This window comes from Schistocerca cancellata, chromosome 6 (assembly GCF_023864275.1).
Source record: "Schistocerca cancellata isolate TAMUIC-IGC-003103 chromosome 6, iqSchCanc2.1, whole genome shotgun sequence".
NCBI lineage: Eukaryota > Metazoa > Arthropoda > Insecta > Orthoptera > Acrididae > Schistocerca > Schistocerca cancellata.
In genome coordinates this window covers 285,277,142-285,304,533 of record NC_064631.1, presented here as the reverse complement: position 1 = coordinate 285,304,533, position 27,392 = coordinate 285,277,142, and the positions used below count along the sequence as shown (strand labels likewise).

Sequence of the window (27,392 nt, the reverse complement as noted above, 5' to 3'; positions counted from 1 at the left end):
GCATGCACGGTGGATACAAGCAGAAACAGACACATACAAGATGATACCACAAATGCCTGAAGTGATAAGCAATTAATTCTACTCACAATTGGAAGTGATAAGCAATTAATTCTACTTACAATTGGAAAGCCCCTGGAAAAGATAAAATAGCAAATTTCTGGCTAAAGAAGTTCACCTCAACACATTCACATCTAACTAAATTATTTAACAGTTACATTGCAGACCCATACACATTCCCTGATACACTTACACAAGCAGACACAGCAAACCCAGCTAAATATCGCCCCATAACATGCCTACCAACAATATACAAAATATTAACTTCAGGCATTACACAGAAATTAATGACACATACAACACAGAACAAAATTATAAATGAAGAACAAAAAGGCTGTTGCAAAGGAGCACGACGATGTAAAGAGCAACTGGTAATAGATGCAGAGGTGACATATCAAGCTAAAACTAAACAAAGGTCGCTACACTACGCATATATTGATTACCAGAAAGCTTTTGATAGTGTACCTCACTCATGGTTACTACAAATATACAGATTAAGCGTGGAATATACCAAGGAGACTCATTAAGTCCTTTCTGGTTCTGCCTTGCTCTGAACCCACTATCCAACATGCTAAATAATACAAATTATGGATACAATATTACTGGAACATACCCACACAAAATCACACATTTGCTATACATGGATGATCTAAAACTACTGGCAGCAACAAAACAACAACTCAACCAATTACTAAAGATAACAGAAGTATTCAGCAATGATATAAATATGGCTTTTGGAACAGACAAATGTAAGAAAAATAGCACTGTCAAGGGAAAACACACTAAACAAGAAGATTACATATTGGATAACCACAGCGACTGCATAGAAGCGATGGAAAAAACAGATGCCTATAAATATCCAGGGTACAGACAAAAAATAGGAATAGATAATACAAATATTAAAGAAGAACTAAAAGAAAAATATAGACAAAGACTAACAAAAATACTGGAAACAGAATTGACAGCAAGAAACAAGACAAAAGCTATAAATACTTATGCTATACCAATACTGAACTACTCATTTGGAGTAGTGAAATGGAGTAACACAGACCTAGAAGCACTCAATACACTTACACGATCACAATGCCACAAATATAGAATACATCACATACATTCAGCAACAGAAAGATTCACATTAAGCAGAAAGGAAGGAGGAAGGGGATTTATCGATATAAAAAACCTACATTATGGACAGGTAGACAATTTAAGAAAATTCTTTCTAGAACGAGCAGAAACTAGCAAAATACACAAAGCAGTCACTCATATAAATACATCGGCTACACCAATGCAATTTCATAACTTCTACAACCCTTTAGATCACATAACATCAACAGATACGAAGAAAGTAAATTGGAAAAAGAAAACACTACATGGCAAGCACCCGTATCAGAACAGTACAAGCGGATGTACAATACTAGCAAAATACAGAATACCCCGGAAGACATGACAATGTAGCAAAAATAATACATCAACAGCTTGCCTTACAACATAAACTTATAAAACAACACGTTCCCAAATACAAGTATGCACCACAAAATGTACTGGAGAATGATGAATACAAATTATACTGGAACTGAACCATTATAACAGATAAAACAACACCACATAACAAACCTGACATCATACTCACCAATAAAAAGAAGATATTAACACAACTAATCGAAATATCCATACCCAATACAACAAATATACAAAAGAAAACAGGAGAAAAAATTGAAAAATACATCCAACTGGCTGAGGAAGTCAAGGACATGTGGCATAAGGATAAAGTTGACATTATACCAATTATACTATCAACTACAGGAGTCATACCACACAATATCCACCAGTACATCAATGCAATACAGCTACAGCCAAACTTGTATACAAAACTACAAAAATCTGTAATTATTGATACATGTTCAATTACCCGAAAGTTCCTAACTGCAATATAACATATACCGTACAGTTGAAAGGAAGTCACGCTTGATCAAGGTCCGTGTCACTTTCCATTTTTGACCAGACATAACGTCTGAGAAAAGAAAGAAAGAAAGAAATAATAATAATAATAATAATAATAATAATAATATTGTAGCCTAAGTACTTGTCAAAATTCAGAAACCAACACGGTTTATTTATTTCTAGCCCATAATCTTACTGACTAGTGCATCGCTCTTTAAAGATTATTTCACTCTCTACGAGGGTTGAATGAAAAGTAATGCCTCCACATATGTTAATTAGGTTTGGATGGGAATATTTTAATAAATCAAATGCAGAAATAATCCTTAGAATGTGATCTTTAATTACCAGTATTCACCACTCCACATAATCACCAGCCAATTGGATACATTTCTGTCAATAATTAACAAGTTTTCTGAAGCCATCACGGAAGAAGTCGACACTTTCCGCAACCACAGTCTCCAACGTCTTCATCAGAAGCATAATGATGTCCCCACAGATCGTCTTTCATTATTGGGAACAGATGGAAGTCCAACGGTGCTTAATCTGGACTGTATGGAGGATGCCATACAGTAGCGAGATTCAGTCTCTGACGTTCTGTTGTGGTGGCAAGTGAAGTGTGTGTTTGGCATTGTCATGCTGCAGGAAAACCCACCAACTGGAGCTGTAGAGAAGAGGCTATGGAACAAGCCAGTACCTGCCACATACCAGTGCTGCCAACTGTTGAAGAGTTAAGAAGGTGGAGGCATTACGTTTCAGCCAACTCTCGTAGTTCCCAATGAAGTTATCTTTTCTCAAGTCTGATGCTAAATTTAGTCATTTTGATTGTTTAAACTTAATTTTTTTATATCACATATTCTGTCAACTGCTTTTTAGTTCCATTTGCATCGCACTCATGGAAAGACTGAGAAAAATGGAACAAACAATGTTAATTTTAAACCATCTGGAACACATATTGAAGACAATATATAAACAAACTTACTATGTTTCTCATAAAAGGCATTCACATAAAAGTTTTTGTTTTATGTCTTAGAATAAAGTGTGTCAAAATGTGTATGTTGGTTTGCATCACATCAAAAAAATAAATAAATTTACGCACTCACTACCTCCCTCTCAAAGCTTTCTTTGTCAAGTTCTTGATCAGGTGTATCAATTCACAAGTATGACAGTTTGATAGTAATCATGAGGCATTTCAATGGTTCGGTGAAATGGCTTTAAAGGTATGTGATAAACAGTATATGGAACAATTTTTGTGCACCTGTTTATGTAAACAGTAAAATTTTAAAATATACCACTGAAGGGAATCTTGTTTCTGTCTATATCTTAGCTTGATGAAGGCTGGCCTGCCATGTTTACTGTTTTATAGGTATTTTATTAATTGGAATTATCTTCTAATGTACACAATCTCAGCAGAATCTGAATAAAACATATTTGCATATCTTTGTGGATCACAACCTTTCTGTAAAGCAATTATTTAAACCGCACCTTGTTCCACATCGTTTTACTAATATTTTTCTTTTACATCAGAGAAACAGAACTAGTAACAAAAATATAAGATAGTAACTATGTGTATACAAAATACTGTTTAATAACAATACCCTAATAATAAAATCACAAAGGCACTGGATGCAGCAACCAGAACTAGATTTCAGCACATTTATAATTTAAGTACATCAGATAAACATCACAGAACAAGTTAAGTACACTTGATAAAATTCACGTGTATGCACGAGTTCATAATTCACCAGAGAATATTTAAAACATTGCCACTTGTCGCTACCAAATGAAATATCTTATTAACTCAAACAGTAATCAGACATGTTCATTAATCACCTTGTTACAAACTCTACAGAAGTGCTGCGTTAATATAATATATATGGTTATCACTGTTGCCAAGCTTAAGGCAATGCTAGATGGTAAATTTCACATTTGGAAGAGAAATCTTTGACCCTCTTGTCTATTTTAGGTAGTAAATCATGTCATTTGAGCTTGTACATCACAATTCACAAACTAATTTACATTACTTATACACAACACAAAATGCATAACTCTTAATATCTGTAATTATAATTCATTGTTTAAGACCATGAATAATTTTCAAGCATTAGCTTTGAAACCCTTATCATAAAACGAAATTTTAAAACACAGCTGCTCATATCCCTTCCATTGATTTCAATTACCTCACACGACATTATGTGCTCACATCATGTGTTACATCAAAACAAAGGTGCATCACAGTTTCATAACTAAGAAAAATGAGATCAAAATACGACAAAGATATACACTTATGGCTGTGGAGTAACTCTTAGATATGATTTGCCTGATGGCAAAGGTTTCACTGAAATGCCTTTTGGAAACAAACTGGCTGCTTCCTCCTCTTTCAGGGTTGGAAGGACCATGCAGTCACCACCACTCTAATAAAAACAAGAAAACGAATGAAATAAGAAACAAATATTTAAATTTTCCAAAAAATTACCAAGGCAAGGCAAATTCTTTGCTTAATGTTAAGTAGTTATAAAAAAAATTTAAAAAAATCCTCATTTAAATCATTTTGTTCATATTCTTGTATACAGGGTGTTACAAAAAGGTACGGCCAAACTTTCAGGAAACATTCCTCACACACAAAGAAAGAAAATATGTTATGTGGACATGTGTCCGGAAACGCTTACTTTCCATGTTAGAGCTCATTTTATTACTTCTCTTCAAATCACATTAATCATGGAATGGAAACACACAGCAACAGAACGTATCAGCGTGACTTCAAACACTCTGTTACAGGAAATGTTCAAAATGTCCTCCGTTAGCGAGGATACATGCATCCACCCTCCGTCGCATGGAATCCCTGATGCGCTGATGCAGCCCTGGAGAATGGCGTATTGTATCACAGCCGTCCACAATACGAGCACGAAAAGTCTCTACATTTGGTACCAGGGTTGCGTAGGCAAGAGCTTTCAAATGCCCCCATAAATGAAAGTCAAGAGGCTTGAAGTCAGGAGAGCGTGGAGGCCATGGAATTGGTCCGCCTCTACCAATGCATCGGTCACCGAATCTGTAGTTGAGAAGCGTATGAACACTTCGACTGAAATGTGCAGGAGCTCCATCGTGCATGAACCACGTGTTGTGTCTTACTTGTAAAGGCATTTGTTCTAGCAGCACAGGTAGAGTATGACGTATAAAATCATGATAACGTGCTCCGTTGACTGTAGGTGGAAGAACATTGGGCCCAATCAAGACATCACCAACAATGCCTGCCCAAACGTTCACAGAATATCTGTGTTGATGAGGTGATTGCACAATTGCGTGCAGATTCTCGTCAGCCCACACATGTTGATTGTGAAAATTTAAAATTTGATCACGTTGGGATGAAACTAAAATGAGCTCTAACATGGAAATTAAGCGTTTCCGGACACATGTCCACATAACATCTTTTCTTTATTTGTGTATGAGGAATGTTTCCTGAAAGTTTGGCCGTACCTTTTTGTAACACCCTGTATACGAAAAGTAACCAGGACCTTATCTATTTCAAAATTGTGTAAATGTATAACCCCATCACCATTATGTTTTTCTTACATTGTTGATACTCCTACCTGGAGTTTCCATTGTTTGACATGCACACCTAAAATTAATACCATTTTATTCAGGTTCTTGTAAGCTATAAAAGTAAGTGCTAACTGATCGATAACAGTGCTATATTTTCCAAGATGTTTTAATTTTTTAATTTTGAAAATTTTAAAATTTGAATTTTCGTTTTGGAAAAAAATTATGTTACTCTTAAATTGTGTGTTAATGTGTGTGCCAAATTGCATTAGTGTGTTCCACTGGCATATTAAAATACATTTTATTTTAATGGTAAGTGCAGCACCTTGTGCATAGTCCGTAGGGTTTTGAACTTGTTACTAAGATATGTCACCAAATAATGATATCAATCATTTTTTATTTAGTCACAAATATACTTAAATATATATTCTCATTTGGCTTTCCCAGTTTAGCTTTGAAAATATTTTAACATTAACCAAGACAACACATGCTAATAAAGACCATGAGTAATTTACTTTATTATACCTTTATTTTACAGATGAAAGAAAGAATGAATGAATGAATATAGCCTGTGTTGTCCCATTGAGGGCAAAGGCCTCCTACAAGTAGGGGTAGCTGCTTTTAAAGATTCACGTGGTGAGCTAGTCTGTGTAAGAGGGTACCGCACTTACTGCACGCTACACCTTGAACTACACTTTATCACTTAGTTGTAGTTCTAGTTCTTTCCACGTCTTTCTGTTTCTGCCTATGCTGTTCCACTTTCTTCCTGCTTGTTTTCTGAGTAAGTCCAACCATTTGCGTCTTGGTCTTCCTGGGAGTCTCTTGCAGATGTAGGGGCCCCATGTGGTAGTTCGTGCCGTCCACCTGTCATCTTCCAGTCTCGCCACGTGGCCGCCCCATTTCCATTTGGTCTTCATAGCCTGTTGTGCTATGCCTATTGTTGCCTGACATCTTGTGTATCAAGGTGTTCAATAATCTGTCTTAAACAATGATATAGCTGTTGTTATTTAACAATGTATTATTTGAGTGTCTCTCAAAGAGAAATTTGTTTACTCAGCTTCAACAAGAAAGATGTTATGATGATCCACTAACAATCTCATTACGGACTAAAATAATGTATTGCACTTTTATTTTAAATGATGGTCTTCATGGTTATGAAAAATAGAAGGCTGGTTTACAATGATGCATAAGCAAAAGATTTACTTCTTTCTTTCCACCGTTTGTTTTCATAGGCGCAAGCACAAAGTCCCGTGATCTCTTCAAAAGCATGCAGCATCTGGGCCCACTTGAATTTTATAAACACTGAAATCCTTAAAAACCAGAAACAATTTTTGCTTTCTCTTGGGCTTTGCTCGTAGGAATAAATGCATGATACTTCTGTGTCCCTGTGACAGCTATGGCTTTATGAAAACTTTTCGCAAAGATCCTTCTTTTATGCTGATTGCTCATCATTTGTCACACAGAAGTTACTGATGGCTTATGTGCTTTACCCCCACTCAGACAATTAGAATGAAGTTAATATTTAATCATGTTGTGCTTCCACAGCTGATTAATGTGCATGTTAAGAAAACCACTTCCACTCTCATTGTGTGTGCAATTATTAAGCCACTGGTTGCATTCTATAAAAACATCCTTCGATGAAAAAGTGGCACAAATGTGCCAGTGTCACGATTTAAACTGCTCAATTTCCTAATAAAATGATAACCACGAATGCTGGAATACAAGAATAATATTCCACTTTGTGGACTGCTCTAGGTACTTGTATTGCAACATGTGCCTTTCAACATTTTTCTGGGTGATTAAGCATTTTAAATCATCACACCGTCTGTTTCCTGCCACTATCACCTGAGCACGTGATTAAAGAGTTATACGAGAGCAGTTCAATAAGTAATGCAACACATTTTTTTTCTCGGCCAATTTTGGTTGAAAATACCGGAAATTTCTTGTGGAATATTTTCAAACATTCCCGCTTCGTCTCGTATAGTTTCATTGACTTCCGACAGGTGGCAGCGCTGTAAGGAGCTGTTAAAATGGCGTCTGTAACGGATGTGCGTTGCAAACAACGGGCAGTGATCGAGTTTCTTTTGGTGGAAAACCAGGGCATCTCAGATATTCATAGGCACTTGCAGAATGTCTACGGTGATCTGGCAGTGGACAAAAGCACGGTGAGTCGTTGGGCAAAGAGTGTGTCATCATCGGCGCAAGGTCAAGCTAGACTGTCTGATCTCCCGCGTGCGGGCCGGCCGTGCACAGCTGTGACTCCTGCAATGGCGGAGCGTGCGAACACACTCGTTCGAGATGATCGACGGATCACCATCAAACAACTCAGTGCTCAACTTGACATCTCTGTTGGTAGTGCTGTCACAATTGTTCACCAGTTGGGATATTCAAAGGTTTGTTCCCGCTGGGTCCCTCGTTGTCTAACCGAACACCATAAAGAGCAAAGGAGAACCATCTGTGCGGAATTTCTTGCTCGTCATGTGGCTGAGGGTGACAATTTCTTGCCAAAGATTGTTACAGGCAATGAAACATGGGTTCATCACTTCGAACCTGAAACAAAACGGCAATCAATGGAGTGGCGCCACACCCACTCCCCTACCAAGAAAAAGTTTAAAGCCATACCCTCAGCCAGTAAAGTCATGGTTACAGTCTTCTGGGACGCTGAAGGGGTTATTCTGTTCGATGTCCTTCCCCATGGTCAAACGATCAACTCTGAAGTGTATTGTGCTACTCTTCAGAAATTGAAGAAACGACTTCAGCGTGTTCGTAGGCACAAAAATCTGAACGAACTTCTCCTTCTTCATGACAACGCAAGACCTCACACAAGTCTTCGCACCCGAGAGGAGCTCACAAAACTTCAGTGGACTGTTCTTCCTCATGCACCCTACAGCCCCGATCTCGCACCGTCGGATTTCCATATGTTTGGCCCAATGAAGGACGCAATCCGTGGGAGGCACTACGCGGATGATGTAGAAGTTATTGATGCAGTACGACGTTGGCTCCGACATCGACCAGTGGAATGGTACCGTGCAGGCATACAGGCCCTCATTTCAAGGTGGCGTAAGGCCGTAGCATTGAATGGAGATTACGTTGAAAAATAGTATTGTGTAGCTAAAAGATTGGGGAATAACCTGGTGTATTTCAATGCTGAATGAAACAACCCCTGTTTCAGAAAAAAAATGTGTTGCATTACTTACTGAACTGCCCTCGTACATGCACAAAGATATTCGGTCTTCTTTCCCTGACCAGTGCTTTGCTAATATTATCCCAACAATTAACCTCTACTGAGATGAATTGTCAATAGAAGCACATACACACTGTTCTATAAATAAGAACTATAGCTACTGTAAACTAAAATGATATAAAATGGAAACTGCATGCTATCCCCTACATTATTTATGTTTACTGTCATATGGCATAATTTAGTACAATTTTAAAATACTATCGTGGAGAATGCTTAATTAGTACTTAATTTCATTTAATTTAATAAACCAGCTATCAGAAAGATAAAATTTCCATATGTAACCAGCTAGCAGAAAAATAAAATTTCCATATGTTCCCCTTGGAATACCACCATGAAAAATTCAATTCTATAATTTTCAAAATTTTGAAAACACTGGGAAAATTAGCATTTCAATGAATCTGGTCAAGCAGCACATACTTTTAAAGCCTATAACAAACTGAATAATGGTACAACTTTCTGGTCTTCGAGCTATGGACATTTTAAGATTTCGAAGCATGGCAAAAATTGGACAAATTAAAAATAAATAAACTAAAAAAAGAAATGTCCAAAAAATTTAATTTTGGATTTTATCTTTTTTAATAGGTAGAATAAAATGACAAAAATGTAAATTCCTGAATCATCAAGGTTCAAATAATTTGTTTTACTGGCTGATTTGACATGGAATGACCCCTATGTCAAAATGCGTGTTGGCCACCAAAAATCTTGTTCCTTATCCGGATAGCACCTTAAACCCCCATAGTCTTATTTAGATACATGGCTACATCTTCATAATGTGTACCAATGACAACAAAAAGCCTCTGCACTTTCTTCCCGAATTTCAATCTCTACTCCCAACATCTGCTTCAGATGTTACTTGTCAACTGAGAACGTTTACTATCTTGGATGTTTACACCCACCTCGCAGATGAATCTGGAAGAATCTCTGTTCATATCACTGTGCTGCCCACCAACAGTACCTTCCTCCTTCCTTTTGACAGGTGTGTCTTTGTCTTAATGGGTGTCCTATCTTCCTGTCCCTTTTTGCCAGTGTTTCCACATATTCCTTTCATCACCAATTCTATGGAGAACCAACCTCATACCTTACCTTATCAGTCCACCAGATTTTCAAAATTTTCCTGTAGCACCCTATCTCAAACGCTACTATTCTCTTCTGTTCCAGTTTTCACACAGTCCACATTTCACTGCCATACAATGCTGTGCTCCAAACGTACATTCTCAGGTATTTCTTTCTCAAACTAAGGCCTACGTTTAATACTAGCAGACTTCTCTTGGCCAGGAAGGCCCTTTTTGCCAGTGCTAGTCTGCCTTTTCTGTCTTCCTTGCTCTGTCCGTTATCTTGCTGCCTGGAGAGCAGACTTCCTTGACTGTCTACTTCTTGATTCCCAATTCTGATAAGTTTCTTGCAGTTCATTTCTGCTACGTCTCATTATTTTTGTCCTCCTTCGACTCACCTGGTGCACATTAAAATGATTCGATCCTATAAACTTGGAAACTTTAGGGACTCCTAAAGTGGGATGCAGGAGCTTTTCTAATATCTCACTACCCTCCATCAGATACCACATTTCTTGTGCAATTTCTTCTTGTGACACAATGGCCATTATGAACAAGCCATTACCAGTACTACATTTATAAGCAATATCTTCTGGGGTACTATCTGTAATCTTTCCCAGAGGTGAGAGGCATCCTACCCGAAATTCTGATCCACGGTTTCACATGGCACTCCTGCTACCTAGTCCTGCATCCTGAGATTATACAAATGGAGACTGGATATTAATGCTCAACTGGACACGTGTGAAGCTCCAAGGAGCAGGGTATATCTTGACAGCCTCAGAAAGGGTAGTGTTTAGTGTCCACTGGTCTAGCAGGTACCACTTTGAGAGGTGGACCTGACAGACAGAACAGGAAGAGGTACAGAAGTGAAGTTTGTTGCTCACAGTGGGTACAGGTAAAACCAAAAGGTGGGTTTATCCACAAGCTCAGGAGTGGAAAACTTGAGAAGGCTTTGTGGAAGCTCATTGTATTTTGCATAACATTGAACTCCAAGTGCGATAACAGACTGACTGACTATCTGGGTATATAACTTCGTTTGTGAAAATGTGACTATGCTACAATTATTATGGGTGATATAGATCAAATTTTTGCAGCCAATAAAAACTTCAACTGCACAGATAGTAATGGGAGAAATACGATGTCTAAAATGTAAGGCAGTGTTTACAGTTACAACTGACTAAAAGTCTAATATAACCTATGGGATCAACACATACATGTAGACTATAAGACACCTTAATATTCAAATAACTTAAAGGAATCCAGACGGGTGACATCATCAACAACCCCTGATATTTCGACAGGATGCCCTACCGTTTCCAAGGCAAAACTAACACACACACACGCGCACACACGCATGCACGCACACGCACACACACCAGAAGTTATCAGTAGTGAAATTAATGATCAACAGGTGAGGTAGCATAAACTCTGTCCCTCTATGAACGAGCAGGATTACACGCAGAATTTAAACAAAAAACCACCATATATGTAATTATAAGGTAACTTGCTAATTTAATTTCAATAGGTACCTTAATAACGCTACCCCAGTAGCTGGAAGTGCATGCCAGAACCTCCGTGTTGTAATATTACAAAGGATGACCGGTGCCAAGATAATGTTCTGCAGAAGCATATTTGCTCAGCTGTTTTAATTGTGTGTGTGTGTGTGTGTGTGTGTGTGTGTGTGTGTCACTTTTACTCAGTACACCATTCCTTCACAGTCCTGATATCTGACCAATATATGATATAACTGCAAAGAATATGGTAGACAATCGCCTTACATAAACCAAGTTCATCCTTTATGGAACCTAGAAGGACCCTGATCTTAGATGGTGATCGAAAAATGCACTCACATCATATTTCCGCAAAATACGACCACTCTTTGTTCAAAATGCTCCCTGCATTCAGACAAAAAGATTTGGTGCCACCTTGGTAGTATCACCACTCACCCAATGTACATTTGGTTGACAGCACAATTCATGTCTAGCCTGTCTTTCACTGTAACGATTTATGAAAGGTGACTTCGAGATACAGTAACTCAGCTGACAAACTCTCATGGGCCAAGATGACATGGGCCCTTTGAATCAAGGTATGAAGTAGGCCTTCATGTTGAGTAGGATGGTGGCAACTGTTAGCCAGCTTATACAAGTAAGTGTGAGAAGGCTTCCTATAAATATCGAGGTGGCACCAAAGTCTATGGACTTTTTGCCTTACGCAGGAAGCATTTCGAACAGGAGTGGTCATATTTTGTGGAAATATGAAGTGAAGTGGATTTTTCAACCACCATCTAAGATCAACATATTTAAGGATAATTGATCATTTTGTATTACATAACTTGCTATCAAATGTACAGTTCGGCTCTAGAAGTCATTTAACAACTGAAAATGCTATATTGTATTTTCTTTGTGAGGTAATGGATGGATTAAACAAAAGGTTTCAAATGCTAGGTGTATCTTTTTGATTTAACTATGGCATTTGATTGTATTGATCATGAAATTTTGCTCCAGAAGTTGGACCATTACGGAATATAGGGAGCCGCTCACAATTGGTTCACCTTTTACTTTAACAATAGACAGCTAAAGGTCATTTTTCAGTGTTGAGAATGGCTGTGATGTGGGGTCTGAGTGGGGTACAGTCAATTGGGGGGGTGCCCCAGGGATCAGTGTTTGAGTCACTCCTGTTCATTATTTATACAAATGATATGCCCTCTAGTATTACAGGTAGTTCTAAAATATTTCTGTTTGCTGATGACACTAGCTTGGTAGTAAAGGATGCTGTGGGCAACACTGACTCAGTTTTAAATAGTGCAGTTCATGACATTAAGTTCACAGCTTGTAGAAAAACTAGCACTAAATCACAATAAGACTCAATTTTTACAGTTTCGAACACGCAATTCAACAAAACCTGACTCTTTAATTTCCCAGAATGGGCATATGATTTGTGAAACTGAACAGTTCAAATTTCTAGGTGTTCATAGAGATTTGAAGCTGTTATGGAAAGACCATGTTCGGTATCTTGTTCAAAGACTTAATGCTGCCATTTTTACTAATCTAACAGTCTCTGAAGTAAGTGATCATTCGATACAAAAATTAGTCTACTTTGCTTATTTTCATTCGCTTATGTCATATGGTATTATACTATGGGGCAAATCGGGCAATAAGTGGTGTAAATTCGCAAACCTGTTGTCGACCACTGTCCAATAGTCTGGTTATTTCGACATTGGCCTCTCAATATATATATATTCTTGACTGTCATTTCTTGCTAACAATAACAGTTTATTCCCAAGAATCAGCAGCTTTCACTCAGTTAATACTCTGCAGAAATCCAATCTGCATTTGGACCGCACTTCCCTAACTCTTGTGCAGAAAGGTGTGCAGTATACTGCTGCATCCATTTTCAATAAGCTACCACAAGAATTCAAAAATCTTAGCAGCAATCCATGCACTTTCGAATCCAAACTGAAGAGTTTCCTTATGGGTCACTCCCATTCTGTTGAGGAGTTCCTTGGGGGGCGGAGGGGGGGGGGGGGGGGGGGGGGAATAAAACATCAAGCTGATTCTTATGTTATATTGTTGATTGTGTTTACTTAAACTTGTGGCTTGACATTTTGTGGTTCACCTGTTACTACTTTTATGTTGTAATTTCGTGTACTGATACATTCCATAACCATGGAGACATGCTCCTCAATTTGGTCCAACAGAACTAGATGCTTATATAAAAAATAAAATCAAATTCCTTTTAGTCTCATAAAAGATGATGTTGGTACGCCTAAGGCGTTGTCTAACATATTCCTTGCAGTCATGACATGCCATATATTGGTCAGACTATCAGGACTATGAAGGAATGGTGTTCTGAGCATAAGCAGCACACACATTTACAACAGCCAAGCAAATCCACCATTGCAGAACACTGCCTTGCCATTGGTTGTCCTACAGAATATAACACCACAGATGTTCTGGCATCCACTTCCAGCTATTGGTATTGTGTTATTAAGGAAGCTGTTGAAACTAAATTAGCAAGTAATCTTATAAATAGAGATGGTGGTTTTTGTTTAAATTCTATACTACTCCTGCTCTCTCACTTGTTGAAAAACAAACAGAGTTTATGCTACCTCACCAGTAGATTATTAATTTTGCTATTGATAACTTTTGGTGTGTGTGTGTGTGTGTGTGTGTGTTTTGCTTCAAAAATGACAGGGTATCCTCCTGTCGAAATATCGACAGTTGTCGATATTACCTGGCTGCATTCCCGTAAGTTACCTGAACATGTAGAATATAGTTAGTGAATAAGAGCAACTTGATTAACACAACAGTAATAATGACAAAGATCATGCAAGATTGGTGCAGCTGATGTAACTGATCGCCATCAGTGACAAAACACTCTAGACATATACATTTTGTTTGTGTAACACCTCATTCATAATTGCAATTAATGTTTCATGCTGTAAATGAAACATGAGATGCAAGTACCCACGTAAGGCCTCAGAATTATCAGCACTTAAATCCGTAAGCATGTGTAACATGTATTAGTTAGGTTAGTAAAATTTCATATGTATGTGCCATGCAACAATTAGCTATAGGTTAAGTTTTTTTTAATCACTTATATCTTAACATTTCTATTATAAAGAAGTACATAAAATGTAGACAGAAGTACAAGGGAAGCTGCACAGCATTTACTATAATAAATAACACTTTACCTGCCAGTCTGCAGGAGTTGCCACCTTTTTGTTCTCTGTCAGCTGCAGTGAATCAATTGCTCTTAAGATTTCACTGCAAAGAATATTGATAAAAATTGTGTTAACAGTATAATTCAACAAAATCATTAACAAATTAACACTGGGCAATAAACTGGTCACAGTTATGTTACAGCATGAACAACATGCCACAGTGATGGACGTCTTATTACAACAAAAACCAGCTACACAAAAATACTTTTGAGAAGCATAAAGTAGAACCTAACACCAGAACCCTGGGACTTTAACTTGATCTCCGTATCTTGTAAAACTAGCGCTTCCAAACTTCAAACATGGGAAGCCTGTCTTCACTACATTTTTCACTCTCACCATTCACCCCTTGGCTTCACGATTCTGCCCCTGTCTTTCACTCACATTTTACTTTTGAAAAACACATTCCGTCTCTGCATGTCTAATCCAGACCTGTTGTTGTGCCTGTCTGCAACTCAATAGTCATCTTTACGGTGAGTAGCAATCTATCCTTTTCATGACTTGATATTCCAAGCTGGATTTTTTATTGTTTGGTTTTATGATATTCCCTTATTTTTAATTCCAATTATATTCCTCTTATCTTTCTACATCTACATCTACATTTATACTCCGCAAGCCACCCAACGGTGTGTGGCGGAGGGCACTTTACGTGCCACTGTCATTATCTCCCTTTCCTGTTCCAGTCGCGTATGGTTCGCGGGAAGAACGACTGTCTGAAAGCCTCTGTGCGCGCTCTAATCTCTCTAATTTTACATTCGTGATCTCCTCGGGAGGTATAAGTAGGGGGAAGCAATATATTCGATACCTCATCCAGAAACGCACCCTCTCGAAACCTGGCGAGCAAGCTACACCGCGATGCAGAGCGCCTCTCTTGCAGAGTCTGCCACATGAGTTTGTTAAACATCTCCGTAACGCTATCACGGTTACCAAATAACCCTGTGACGAAACGCGCCGCTCTTCTTTGGATCTTCTCTATCTCCTCCGTCAACCCGATCTGGTACGGATCCCACACTGATGAGCAATACTCAAGTATAGGTCGAACGAGTGTTTTGTAAGCCACCTCCTTTGTTGATGGACTACATTTTCTAAGGACTCTCCCAATGAATCTCAACCTGGTACCCGCCTTACCAACAATTAATTTTATATGATCATTCCACTTCAAATCGTTCCGCACGCATACTCCCAGATATTTTACAGAAGTAACTGCTACCAGTGTTTGTTCTGCTATCATATAATCATACAATAAAGGATCCTTCTTTCTATGTATTCGCATATACATTACATTTGTCTATGTTAAGGGTCAGTTGCCACTCCCTGCACCAAGTGCCTATCCGCTGCAGGTCTTCCTGCATTTCGCTACAATTTTCTAATGCTGCAACTTCTCTGTATACTACAGCATCATCCGCGAAAAGCCGCATGGAACTTTAGCTCACTTTTGTGTCTTTCATGTTTGGCTCTGGCAGCTAATTACTATAATCTCCACCACAATCACTAACTTCAGATTTTTTCCTCTTTCCTAATCCATGATTTAAAAAGACTTCCTCTCTTCCATCATCCGTGTATCTTAGCCAGTTTTTCTATTTCCCAATTTTCATTTTTTATGATAATAATTTGTTTACACATACTAAACCTAGCTCATGGAACTATTAATCCCTTCCTTACGGACAAGGGAAGGTATGTTCAAAAAGAAGGGTACATTCCTAACCCTCCGAAACCTAACCAATTTTAAGTTGAATAGATTCACATTTTGTAGCTGCTGCCTTCTTCTACATGGTTGGTTAGTGGGTCGAATGGCTGGCAGGGCAGGTGGGGGGGGGGGGGGGGGGGGGGCACAACCAAGCAATGTCATCAGTTCCACAATCCAATGTGGCAGAAACTAAAGAGGAACAACAGTGATAGCACAGTCCAGCTGATGGGAAAGGGAAATCTGGGTGAACAAAGAAGCAAAAAAGTGTTGGGATGGCAGAAAGAGTGAAGAAAAGGAGGGAGGCAAAGGGAGGGGGTTGGGGGGGGGGTTGCGGCAAGTGCAGGGGGCACCGTAGAGGCACTACATATACCGGGGCATGATCACCACCACCGACCCATCTCCCCCCCCCCCGCCCACACAGTACACGATTGCGACACAACGGGGACAACACGAGAGAAGGGGGAACAAAATGGTACAAAAGACCAGACAGAACATACATGGGTTGAAACCTTGACAGCAAGGACACAAGATTGCTAACACCTGGACAAGGAGACACCCTTGCGTATTTTAGTGTAAGAGGCCAAAAACCGTGGAATCACTATTGGAGGTGTGGTGGGGGGACTGCCCTACTACAAAATGGATGATGGGAGGGGGTGCTCATTATAGAGTAAAAATCCAGGGGTCCGTCTGGTATTGCCATTAAAAAGACTCTAGAAGGCAGTAGATTCCTGCAGTTGGTTAGTAGGATGCAGATGGCAGAGATCAAGGGTGGTAGGTAAAACACTGGGTGGCAGGCTGAAAGTCACTCAGAGTCCATATATATAAAAACTGTGATGAGGGAAAACAGTTTTTTTAAAGTAGAGGGTCCGGTAAACGACCATCAGCTCCACAGTAACACTACATTTGTGGCAGACAAGAGATGGTGCTCCATATCAACAGTTGACGTTATCGGCAGATTTAGAGGCATTGGTGTAAATAACAATAGCTTTCCGAATACTCATAAGAGCAGGCGGAACAAACAACGGAACATCTTATGAGCAATGGAGACTCCTGGACCCCACTAGCTACAGCTGCCAGAGACTTTGGTAGCGTGTGTGTGTGTGTGTGTGTGTGTGTGTGTGTGTGTGTGTGTGTGTGTGTGTGTGTGTGTAATGCGGACAACTGTCCTTTTGATCGAAAGCTTACTTGTTTGACAGTCTTTTTATTGTGCCTATCAGCAACTCAACATCTCCGCTATTTTGGGGAGTAGCAATCTATCCTTTTCATAATTCTGTCATTATTACATTGTGGATTTTCCAGTATCTAAAAATTATTATAGGCAGATAAATGTTTAAATTTAAAAAGTACAAGGTCGGCGGTGAAGATTCATGAAATCTGTAATGAAACATATCACTTTGGTGAAGTGATGGGTTGCACAAGCAACAATTTTTCAAACTGACAAATGATGATCGCCACTATAAAAAGGTGATTTTCATAATGAATTAAATAACCAACAGTTTGGATGTTCACTTTATTTATGTGGATGTATCATGTGATGGATGGACGCAGTGTTCTGAGAGCCAGGATGATGATAAACTTGGTACCACATTTGTGATACCAGCTGGTTGAGAAGTTTGTTCCACGATATCAATTCCTGCATTAGAGATATGGTGTGTACTACAAAGGAAGTGCGGCCATGACACAGGGACAAGAGAAAGCTTGTTATATAGATATATTCAACTGGAACCTGTTAATCAAGACAGAATGTTTTTGGACTCTGACCTTATCAATGTTCCGTATAATTTAACAACTTTATAATACACAGTTATTGTTATCAAGAGTACAATACATGAGATGTTGTTAATGGGAAGTCTCATATTTATTTCAAGTGTTGGACTCATACTCGTAACTTCTAGGAGCAACAACAGCGTTTCAAAAAAGGAAGTTCAATCAGAAGTGTGCTGAAATTATAAGTAAGAGTAAATACAAGGAAGTCTAAGCTCCCGATCAGGACTAAAGCTAGGTTCCTAGTAGTTTGGAGAAATGTGATGTATACATTTTTCAATGCCCTTTTATTTTTTCCAGAAACTGGAAAGTGATATGCATTAATATTTTTATAATTTTCTTTGTGTCTTTACTGCTTAATGACGACGATGATTTGAGGTGAGCGGCACTTGAGATCCTGATCATCAGTGCCCTGGTGAAAAGTCAGCCTGCTAATCTCATGGGTGGGAATGAAGGCTGTCCCCACATGCGGAGCAGTTTATAACGTATTAAAGTCTGTCTCCCTTCCCCACCAATTTAGGGATGAGGCCTGACAATTCGCAAAATTTCACCACTCTTGTAACACTGGAATCAGTACCTGCAAATATGGTGGGCAGATCTCCATCGAGGCTGAAAGCTGCCCCAATATCAGTATACAGGGCACACACAGCCACAATATGCTGAACTGAAAGTAGCATGCGTCAAACTTCACAGAGTAGTGAATCCTCCCGCAGGAGGAGGAAGCCATATGTTAAAGGGCTATTCCCCAATGTGCAGTCTGGTAAGCAGAACCTCGTTCCAGTGGTGAGGCTGACATGAAGTCCGCCGTGCCTTTTCGGTCGATTTGAGTTACCACAGTTTGTTTTCTGTCATCTGTAATCTTTCAGTCTCCCACTGACAATGGCGCGTATGTCAGGAAATAAGATGGTGTGCAACGGGATGGGACACTGAGGGACAGCACCATCCCAACATGCTTCCTTGGCCGCTTTGTTGCCCATGTCGTCGTTTTGTATCCCAGTGTGGCCAGGCACCCAGCAATGGATCACCTCCCTGCCACGGTGTTGGGGTCGCTGTAAGAAGCCATGGACAAGCTGAATCAGCGGGTCTATTGGATCCATTTGGTGAAGTGCTTGCAGTGCACTAAGCGAGCCTTAACAGACAAGAAACTTTGTAGGGTGATGTCTGTGAACTCTCTTCAGTGCCATCAGAAGGCTATATAATTCAGCATTATAATTTGTAAATTATTCCAGAAGACACATTTTAAAAACCCTATCAGGAAAAACAGCAGGATAATCGAGGACATTCTACTGCCGAGATCCATGTGTGTAAACAATGATAAAACTGTGGTACGTATTTAAAATGGACAAAAACAAAGTTGTAAAAACATAATCTGGAGTACACGTTTTCTTGTACTGTGCCAAGCTTAAAATCTCTTTGGGCCTCTGAAGACGCCAAGACAGCAATGCATTCCATCCCTGGCTGTGTACCACATATCCCAAATGGCTCGGTAGGATGGGGCCCAATTCCTGACTAAAAAGTCAATCACTGAGGTGGCGCTGAAATTTTCAGTGCCTGTCAAGCCAAAAGGATAAATAGCTGAATCCATAGTGGAGGTTCACCAGCCTCTGCACACATACTTTGTAATGGGTTGGTCCGAAAGACTCCAGACTATATCTGAATGCCCTCATGGTGGACAACATCTAACATCTTGAGGTAGGAACGGCGGGCTGATCCTTAGGCCACACTGCCATGATCTACACTTGGTCAAACAAATGTCTTATAAAACTGCTACTCCCCATCTTTTTCTGCTAAGGCATTTCAAAATATTCAATGACTAGAAGTCTTAGGTCTTTCTGGTGTGGGAGCCAAGTTAATTCAGAGTCAAATAATAAACACAAAAAGCACCTAAAACGTAAAATATTGTCCCCCATTATGAGCACTGGTTGGTCGAAACTTCGATTAAAATTGATACGTGTAGTCTTATCTGGTGAAAACTGAAAACCATTTGTCCCGGCCCAGGTTTCCAGCCTCTAACAGTCAGCTGTAGCTGCCTTGTCATCATAATAAGATCATAGGAAGAGTAGAAGATCACTAAGTCATCCATAAACAAAGAGCATTTGACAACGCTTCTGACTGTGGAGGAAATGCCATTGATAATAATGGCATACAGTATGACATTGAGGACACTGCCTTGGAGGACCCCATTCCCTTGAACATAGAAGTCAGACATGGCTTCACCAACATGATATCGAAAATGCAAGTCCTCGAGAAAGGATTGGATAAGAAGCAGCAGGCATCCACTTAGTCCCTATTCGTGAAGCTGGTGAAAGATGATGTACCTCCAAGTAGTGTCATATGCTTTTTCCAGGTCAAGAAACACACAAACCAAATAGTTTCAGCATAAGGACTTCTGCATCACTGCCTCCAGTAGAATTAAGTTGTCAAGGATGGAAGATAGTGCCTGAAACTGCACTGGGAGCAGTTCAGATGACCTAAGGATTTGAGCAGCCAGATTAAGCAGCACTTGACCGTGCGTTCAAGAGTCTTACCCGTGCAACTGGTAAGGGCTACACTCTGGTAACTAATAGGGGCACTTCGGTCCTTGCCTGGTTCCAGAATGGAGTTAATATTGCCTCCTTCCAAGTCGTGGGGTATTGTCCATCAAACCAGATGTGACTGAAACAAGAGGAGCTGTCCTTTCGCTTCAGGGCACAGATTATGATGACGCATGGCATAATGGATCTAATCAGGTCCTGGAGCAGTACCTCTGGCTGCGGACAAAGCTGATTCCAGTTCCCACATGGAGAACAGAAGGTTGTAGACTTCCTAATTACGCGAGAAGAAATTGAGTTTCCTCATGTCTCAGTCCTATGGAACACAAGAAAAGAAGCTTGTCTGGATGACACAGTAACAATAAAGAAGTGTTCAGCTAAAACCTGACCCATGTCTTCTGGTGTGTATACCAAGACCCCATTACTTGACAAAGCTATATAAGGGGACATGTACTACCATTACCTGAAATCTGTCTTATTGATTCCCAAACTTGTGCAGTGGAGAGTGGAGGTGGACCGAGTAATGGAAGTTGTGAATTCCTTCCAGAAAGCCCTCTTCCATTCTTCTATCTCTCACCTCACATGTGCTCTCACAGACCTGATGGCATTAAGATTTTTTGTAGTTGGACATTGTTTGAAGCTCCACAGAGCTGTTCATCTGGCCCTGATTGGCAATCAACAGTTGTCATTCCACCAAGGTACAGGCTGTCATCTGAGGTGGTTACCAGACTAAGGGATTGACTCTGCAGCAGCCCACTGGATCTCACAAATGGTATGGGCCACTGCCTCTGTGCACAATCCTTTTGTTCAAAAATAGCATGTTAACTGTAGCGCAACCAATTTGCACTTTGTATCACCCATCTGCGTGGTCTCCTGTCAGCCACCGCCCTAATTGGCAGACAGATACCGGGAAGTGGTCAGTAGAATATGAATCTGTATTTACTTCCCACTGAACTGAGTCTGCAATAGCTGGGGAACAAAGATCAATGGCTGAAAAAGACACTGTGGCTGTGGAAAACTGTGTCATCTGACATGGGTTCAGAAGGCAGATTTTCTTAGAATGGACGACCCCTGGAGCAAGAGGTAGCTGAGCCCCACAGCACATTGTGTAGATTGAAGTCCCCCAAAAGGAGGAATGGGCGTGGGCCCATAATAGTTCAGCCAGTGCATCTGCATCCAAAGCATCATTAGAGAGAAAGTACATTAAGAACAGACTGTGATATTAAAGGGTGCGAGAACTTTCATGGCAATTGCTTGCATGGACGTAGTAAGAGGGACAAGAGAGAAGTGGCATCTGTCATAAATGAAAACAGCCACTCCAGCTTTAGCCCTGTCTGCAATAGCATCATCCTTCCTGTATGGGTGGTAACCCCTTAATGCAGCTGTGTCGATGACTTTAAGATGCATTTCTTGAAAGCATATGCAGAACAGTTTCTCCTGGACCAGGAGCTGTAATTCTTCCAAATGTGAGCGATATCCATTCAAATTCCACTGCAACACAGAAGTTCCTGTGGAAGCCATTGTTTAGCGATGGTTGCTCTTCTCTTTTTCCCCTCAGAGGTGTGATTTACCAGGGAGGTCAGGCGGAACATTACCTGGTTCCCTGCTCTCCAGTTCCTCTGATTGGAAGTCCATATCCTCAAGAGCATAGTCCCCACCCAAACGAAGTAGCGCAGTGGCCAGCACACTGGACTCGCATTTGGGAAAACGACAGTTCAATCCCGCATCCACCCATACTGATTTATGTTTTCTGTAATTTCCCTAAATTGCTCTAGGCAAATGCCAGGATGGTTCCTTTGAAAGGCCACAGCCAACTTCCTTCCCCGTCCTTCCCAAATTCGACGAGACCGATGATCTCGCTGTCTGGTCTCCTCCCCCAAACAACCCAACCCGCAGTCCCCATCAGGGAGGGAAAGAGCTCACCGAACCGAAGGTTTAGCTACCATTTTCTTGGACTTGGAAATACTTTTCGAAGGACATTTTTCTTTACTGATTGAAGGAGCTGGTTGCCTAGATTGCAGCGACAGCTTAGTTGGCTTCTAATGTAGGGTTCTGGTATGTGGCTTAGGTGGTAAGCCCATTGCTGACAGCTTCCGAACGACTTCAGTTTCAAGTGGAGCATTTCCCCTACACGTACACTGACAAGTGCACTGTACTTGAATCTGCGATCTGAGTTTGTGTGGAGGCATCACACTTCGCGATTGGTGTCTTAAGGGATGATGCAAAAGGAGTAGCAAAAACTGGCAGTTTCATAGCTCTGAAAGTTTTTTTTAGCTTCGCCATGGGTATGCATCTCTTGACTTTCAACTCCTGAATATTCCTTTCCTCGTTGTAAACCTCGCACTTTCTGCTCCACACTGGGTAATCCCCAGAGCAGTTTACACATTTCAGAGGAAATGTACAAGAATTGCCTAATTCGTGAGCTTTGTCTCCACAATTGCCACATGTAGCCCTCTAATTACACCCCATAGCGGTATGGCCATTTCTTTGACATTTGTAGCATTGCACTGGTTTAAGAACAGGCGAACCTTGAGTCTGCAAGGAAATGTTCAGGTAATTTCAGAGTACTAAACATTAGATAAAATGTTGCCGATTTTTCCAATTTGCCATTGGCTCGCCCCATATAGCTCTGCACCTCCGCGATGCCCATATTTTTCCATTCTTCACGTAACTCTGCGGGGTCCACCTCCATTAGATCGGATCAGATAACTACTTATGGGTTATTATGCAACTCAGACTCGACAGGGTACTCACATAAGGCCTTACATCCCAGGAGCTTAGATATTTGGGTTGAATTAGCAGTTTCAACTAGGCGTGTTCCAATACTCAGAAAACAAATGCAGGGCCCCTGATGGGTTTACTGCTTAAATAATTGTGTTTCTCTTAATTTATGCCAAATCATAACATCATCACTTCATTGAAAATTAAAGGAAGTTTTAGTCTGAGAAAGAAAATCTAAGAAAATGTAAAGTTCTTATTTGTAAGTCTAAGCAAATGCAGTAAGTTGTAAAAATATGAGGTGGAGTGTAACGAATCTTAGAATTATTGGGTGATTTGATGAGGAATGATCCAATCTGAGTAGAGAGATTTGCACCAATCCCCTTAGCAATAACATATCAGCAAAATGTAGTATCTGCATCAAATAATCCATATGTCCAAAACAATACTAACACATGGTTACAAGAAATTTTAATAGTAGTGTGCAGATTATCAGAAGGATTATTAATCTTTATTTACAACAGCAAAAATGGAAGTCCAAGTCTAACTCCCCCCCCCCCCCCCCCCCCCCCTCTTTCACACTTTGTTTTCCAATGGCTTTTCCTCTGACATGTTATGTCATGTTTAAATTTAAATTATTGAAACAATTTCTTATTTTTCCTAAATGTTTGACAATAACATGATAATTTTTTGTACCATATTTACATCTCTCAATGACAGTTAACAACACTACACATGAAAAAAAAAAAAAAAAAAGTAAAACAAAGAAAATATGAAAGTACTCAATCTTACAGCTATTTTCAAATTTGTATTATTAATATGTAAAATGACTACTTACGCAAAGTTACGACCAGTAGTAGCAGGATACAAAATTGAAAGTTTCAGTCTTTTTGTTGGGCTAATAACAAAAACAGCTCGGCATGTTAATGGAAGGCCATCTTTATCACGTTCATCAGGATCCAGCATCCCCAACTGAACAGCTAAATCTCTTCCTTCATCAGCAATAATCGGGTACGGAAATTTATCTGCTACGTGGCCACCATAACTTTTTATATCCTATATCCACATAAAATTTGTTAATGATTTAAGTTTTACATGCATATATTAAAATTATCACTGTTACCAACAATATATTTACACACTGACTTAATACTTTTAGTATGTAAAAACACACACACACACACACACACACACACACACACACACACACACACACCATTGTCTCGTTCATTTTAAACAGCCATAATTGTTAATAAATTACAGAAATCACTCTCAGTAAATAATAAATAACAAATGTTAACATTCTCATACCAAAATAAATTTCACCTGGGACTCATAAATACATATTTTACAGGAAAAGCCTATCTTTTGCAAAAGTGAAGTGTTATGTCATCTATGCTGCAAAATTCTCCTGAAAAGACTCTTACCTTTTTCACTGCTTCCTTCTGCAGCATTAGAGGAGGTTTAGCAAAATGACCAACTGTCAGTTTCAGTAGGACAAATGTTTTCTTCTTTCAATGCTTGGAATAGATTGTATGAAGGAAAAATCAGAATGCCATATTCCCTTTTTATTCTCTATGCTTTCTGTAAAACTAATGTTGGACCTTGCCTAAATGCATTCAACAAATATTCCTGACATTCAGATGATGCTCCCCACTAAAGAATAAAATTGTAAGCTTGCCCACTATTACCGCATAACATGTAAATTTTGATACCTCATGGAATTGTCTTTCCCTTCAGATATTGGTTTTACAGAAATCTGCTCTGTAAATGGAATAATTGCCCCCGCGATTACTAAAGGCAGTGTGTATAGATCAAAACTTAGTAAAAATTGTCTGCATCGTCAGTGGGTATAACCATGTTGTCATCAGATGCAAATTTGTTATCAGTCAGAAGAATCTGTCTCTGGACATACTACATAAGAATATTTGCATTTTCAATGTCTCATCCGAATACATAGTGTTTAGAGTTCCCTTAATTATATGAAATCCAAACAACGTTTTGAGACCTGCTGGTGTAGTTTGTCAGAAATTCTTAAAAGCACAATTTTCCATATTGGCAATAGTGCTGGAGTGGGCACTGGGAATGTACCTACTGAATTCCTGATCTTCAATATGTTATTCTCATTCAGAATATGAATCCAGTATGGAAATTGTGTGATGATGCCACAAGATTTATACGGCATGCACGGAAAGCAGAAAAATATCACCCACTAAGTCATACACTATGTGATCAAAAGTATCTGGACACCTAACTGAAAATGACTTACAAGTTCGTGGCACCCTCCATCGGCAATGCTGGAATTCAATATGGTGTTGGGCCACCCTTACCCTTGATGACAGCTTCCACTCTCACAGGCATACATTCAAATCAGGTGCTGGAAGATTTCTTGGGGAATGGCAGCCCATTCTTCACAGAGTGCTGCACTGAGGAGAGGCATCAATGTCTGTCGGTGAGGCCGTACACGAAGTCGGTGTTCCAAAACATCCCAAAGGTGTTCTATAGGATTCAGGTCAGGACTTTGTGCAGGCCAGTCCACTACAGGGAGGTTATTCTCATGTAACTTCTCTGCCACAGGCTGCGCATTATGAACAGGTGCTAGACTGCGTTGAAAGATGCAATCGCCACTTCCAAATTGCTCTGTAACAGTGGGAAGCAAGAAGGTGCTTAAACACACATCTTGCATCCACACCCTACACCAAGTGAGACACCTTTTGGTATTTACCGGTGGGATGTGTGGCTTTTGAACAGCCACTCGACCATGAAATCCAAGTTTTCTCACCTCCCACCTGTCACAGTCGTTGCAGTAGGTCCTGATGCAGTTTGGAATTCCTGTGTGATGGTCTGGATGGATGTCCGCCTATTACACATTATGACCTCCTTCAACCGTCAGTGGTCTCTGTCAGACAACAGACTAGGTAGGCCTGTATGCTTTTGTGCTGTATGTGTCCCTTCACATTTCCATTTCACTATTGGAAACAGTGGACCTAGAGATATTTAGAAGTGTGGAAATCTCTTGTACAGATGTATGACAAGTGACACCCAATCATCTGAACATATTCCAAGTCCGTGAGTTCCGTAGAGCACCCCATTCTGCTCTCTCACAATATCTAATGTCTACCGAGGTTGCTGATATGGGAGTACCTGACAGCACAATGCACCTAATATGAAAAACATATGTTTTTGGGGGTGTCCAGATACTTTTTGATCACATAGTGTAATGTGGACGAAAATGTCACTGAAGAGAATTGTGATGAAAAATAAGAGGACAACAGTTTCAAAAGCACTTGCAGAACAGAATGTCACACTTGTGAACCCTGTCAGCAACAAAACAACATGAATAGACCTCCACAAGCAGGGAATTGTAGGTTGAGCTGGAATTCCGAAACTACACATCAGTTATACAAATGCACAAAACAGTAAAATGTGGTAACTTAGCTATAAAATCTGGACTATGAAACAAAAGGAAGAAAAATCATCTGGTCAGATGAGTCTTGTTTCACACTGTCTCCTACTTTTGGCCGAGTTTACGTCCCAAGAGTGAAACATGGCAAAGTTTTGGTGATTATGTGTGCAGCCATATTGATATTCCATAGTTTCCAGGGTTATCCAGCAAGGTTGCATTACTGCAAAGCATTATGTGGCCATTTTGTTGGGGGGGGGGGGGGGGGGGGAGGTCCATCCCTTGGTACAATGTCTGTTTCCAATGTTGATGCTGTGTTCCAAGGCAACATGGACCCTGTTCACACAGCTTATTGTCATGGACTGGTTTTGTGAACAAGAAGATGAATCTCCCCTGGCCACTACAGTCATCAGACCTCAATATTATTGATCCTTTGTGGTCTAGTTTGGAGAGAAGGGTGTGAGATTGCTATCCACCTCCATTACTGTTACCTGAACTTGACGTCATTTTGCAGGAAGAGTGGTATAAGGTTCCCTTGAAACCCATACAGCACCTGTATTTAATTCAGAGATGACTGGAAACTGTTTTTAATGCCAGTGGGTTTCCTACATTAAAGTATTATATTTCTGGTGTTTTCAGATTTTTGTGCAACCCCTTTATGCCCATTTGACAGGTTAGACTATGCAAGTTCTATTTTTATTCTGCTGTTTAAACAATCAGTGACTGTTTTGGGATTGGACTCTC

At 39.9% G+C, this 27,392-nt stretch overlaps 1 protein-coding gene across 1 annotated transcript in view; it reads right to left on the bottom strand.

Moving 5' to 3' along the window:
• Positions 1-2,320: 2,320 nt before the first annotated feature.
• LOC126088529 (peroxiredoxin-6) overlaps positions 2,321-27,392 on the bottom strand; it is a 65,013-nt gene continuing 39,941 nt past the window's right edge. Inside the window, exons 3-5 of the mRNA XM_049906696.1 lie at positions 24,084-24,301; positions 14,519-14,591; positions 2,321-4,409 (exon numbers count right to left, since the gene is read on the bottom strand). Of these exons, the coding sequence (XP_049762653.1) occupies positions 4,281-4,409; positions 14,519-14,591; positions 24,084-24,301 (420 nt within the window). The 3' untranslated portion in view covers positions 2,321-4,280. The remainder of the gene's footprint in view (positions 4,410-14,518; positions 14,592-24,083; positions 24,302-27,392) is intronic.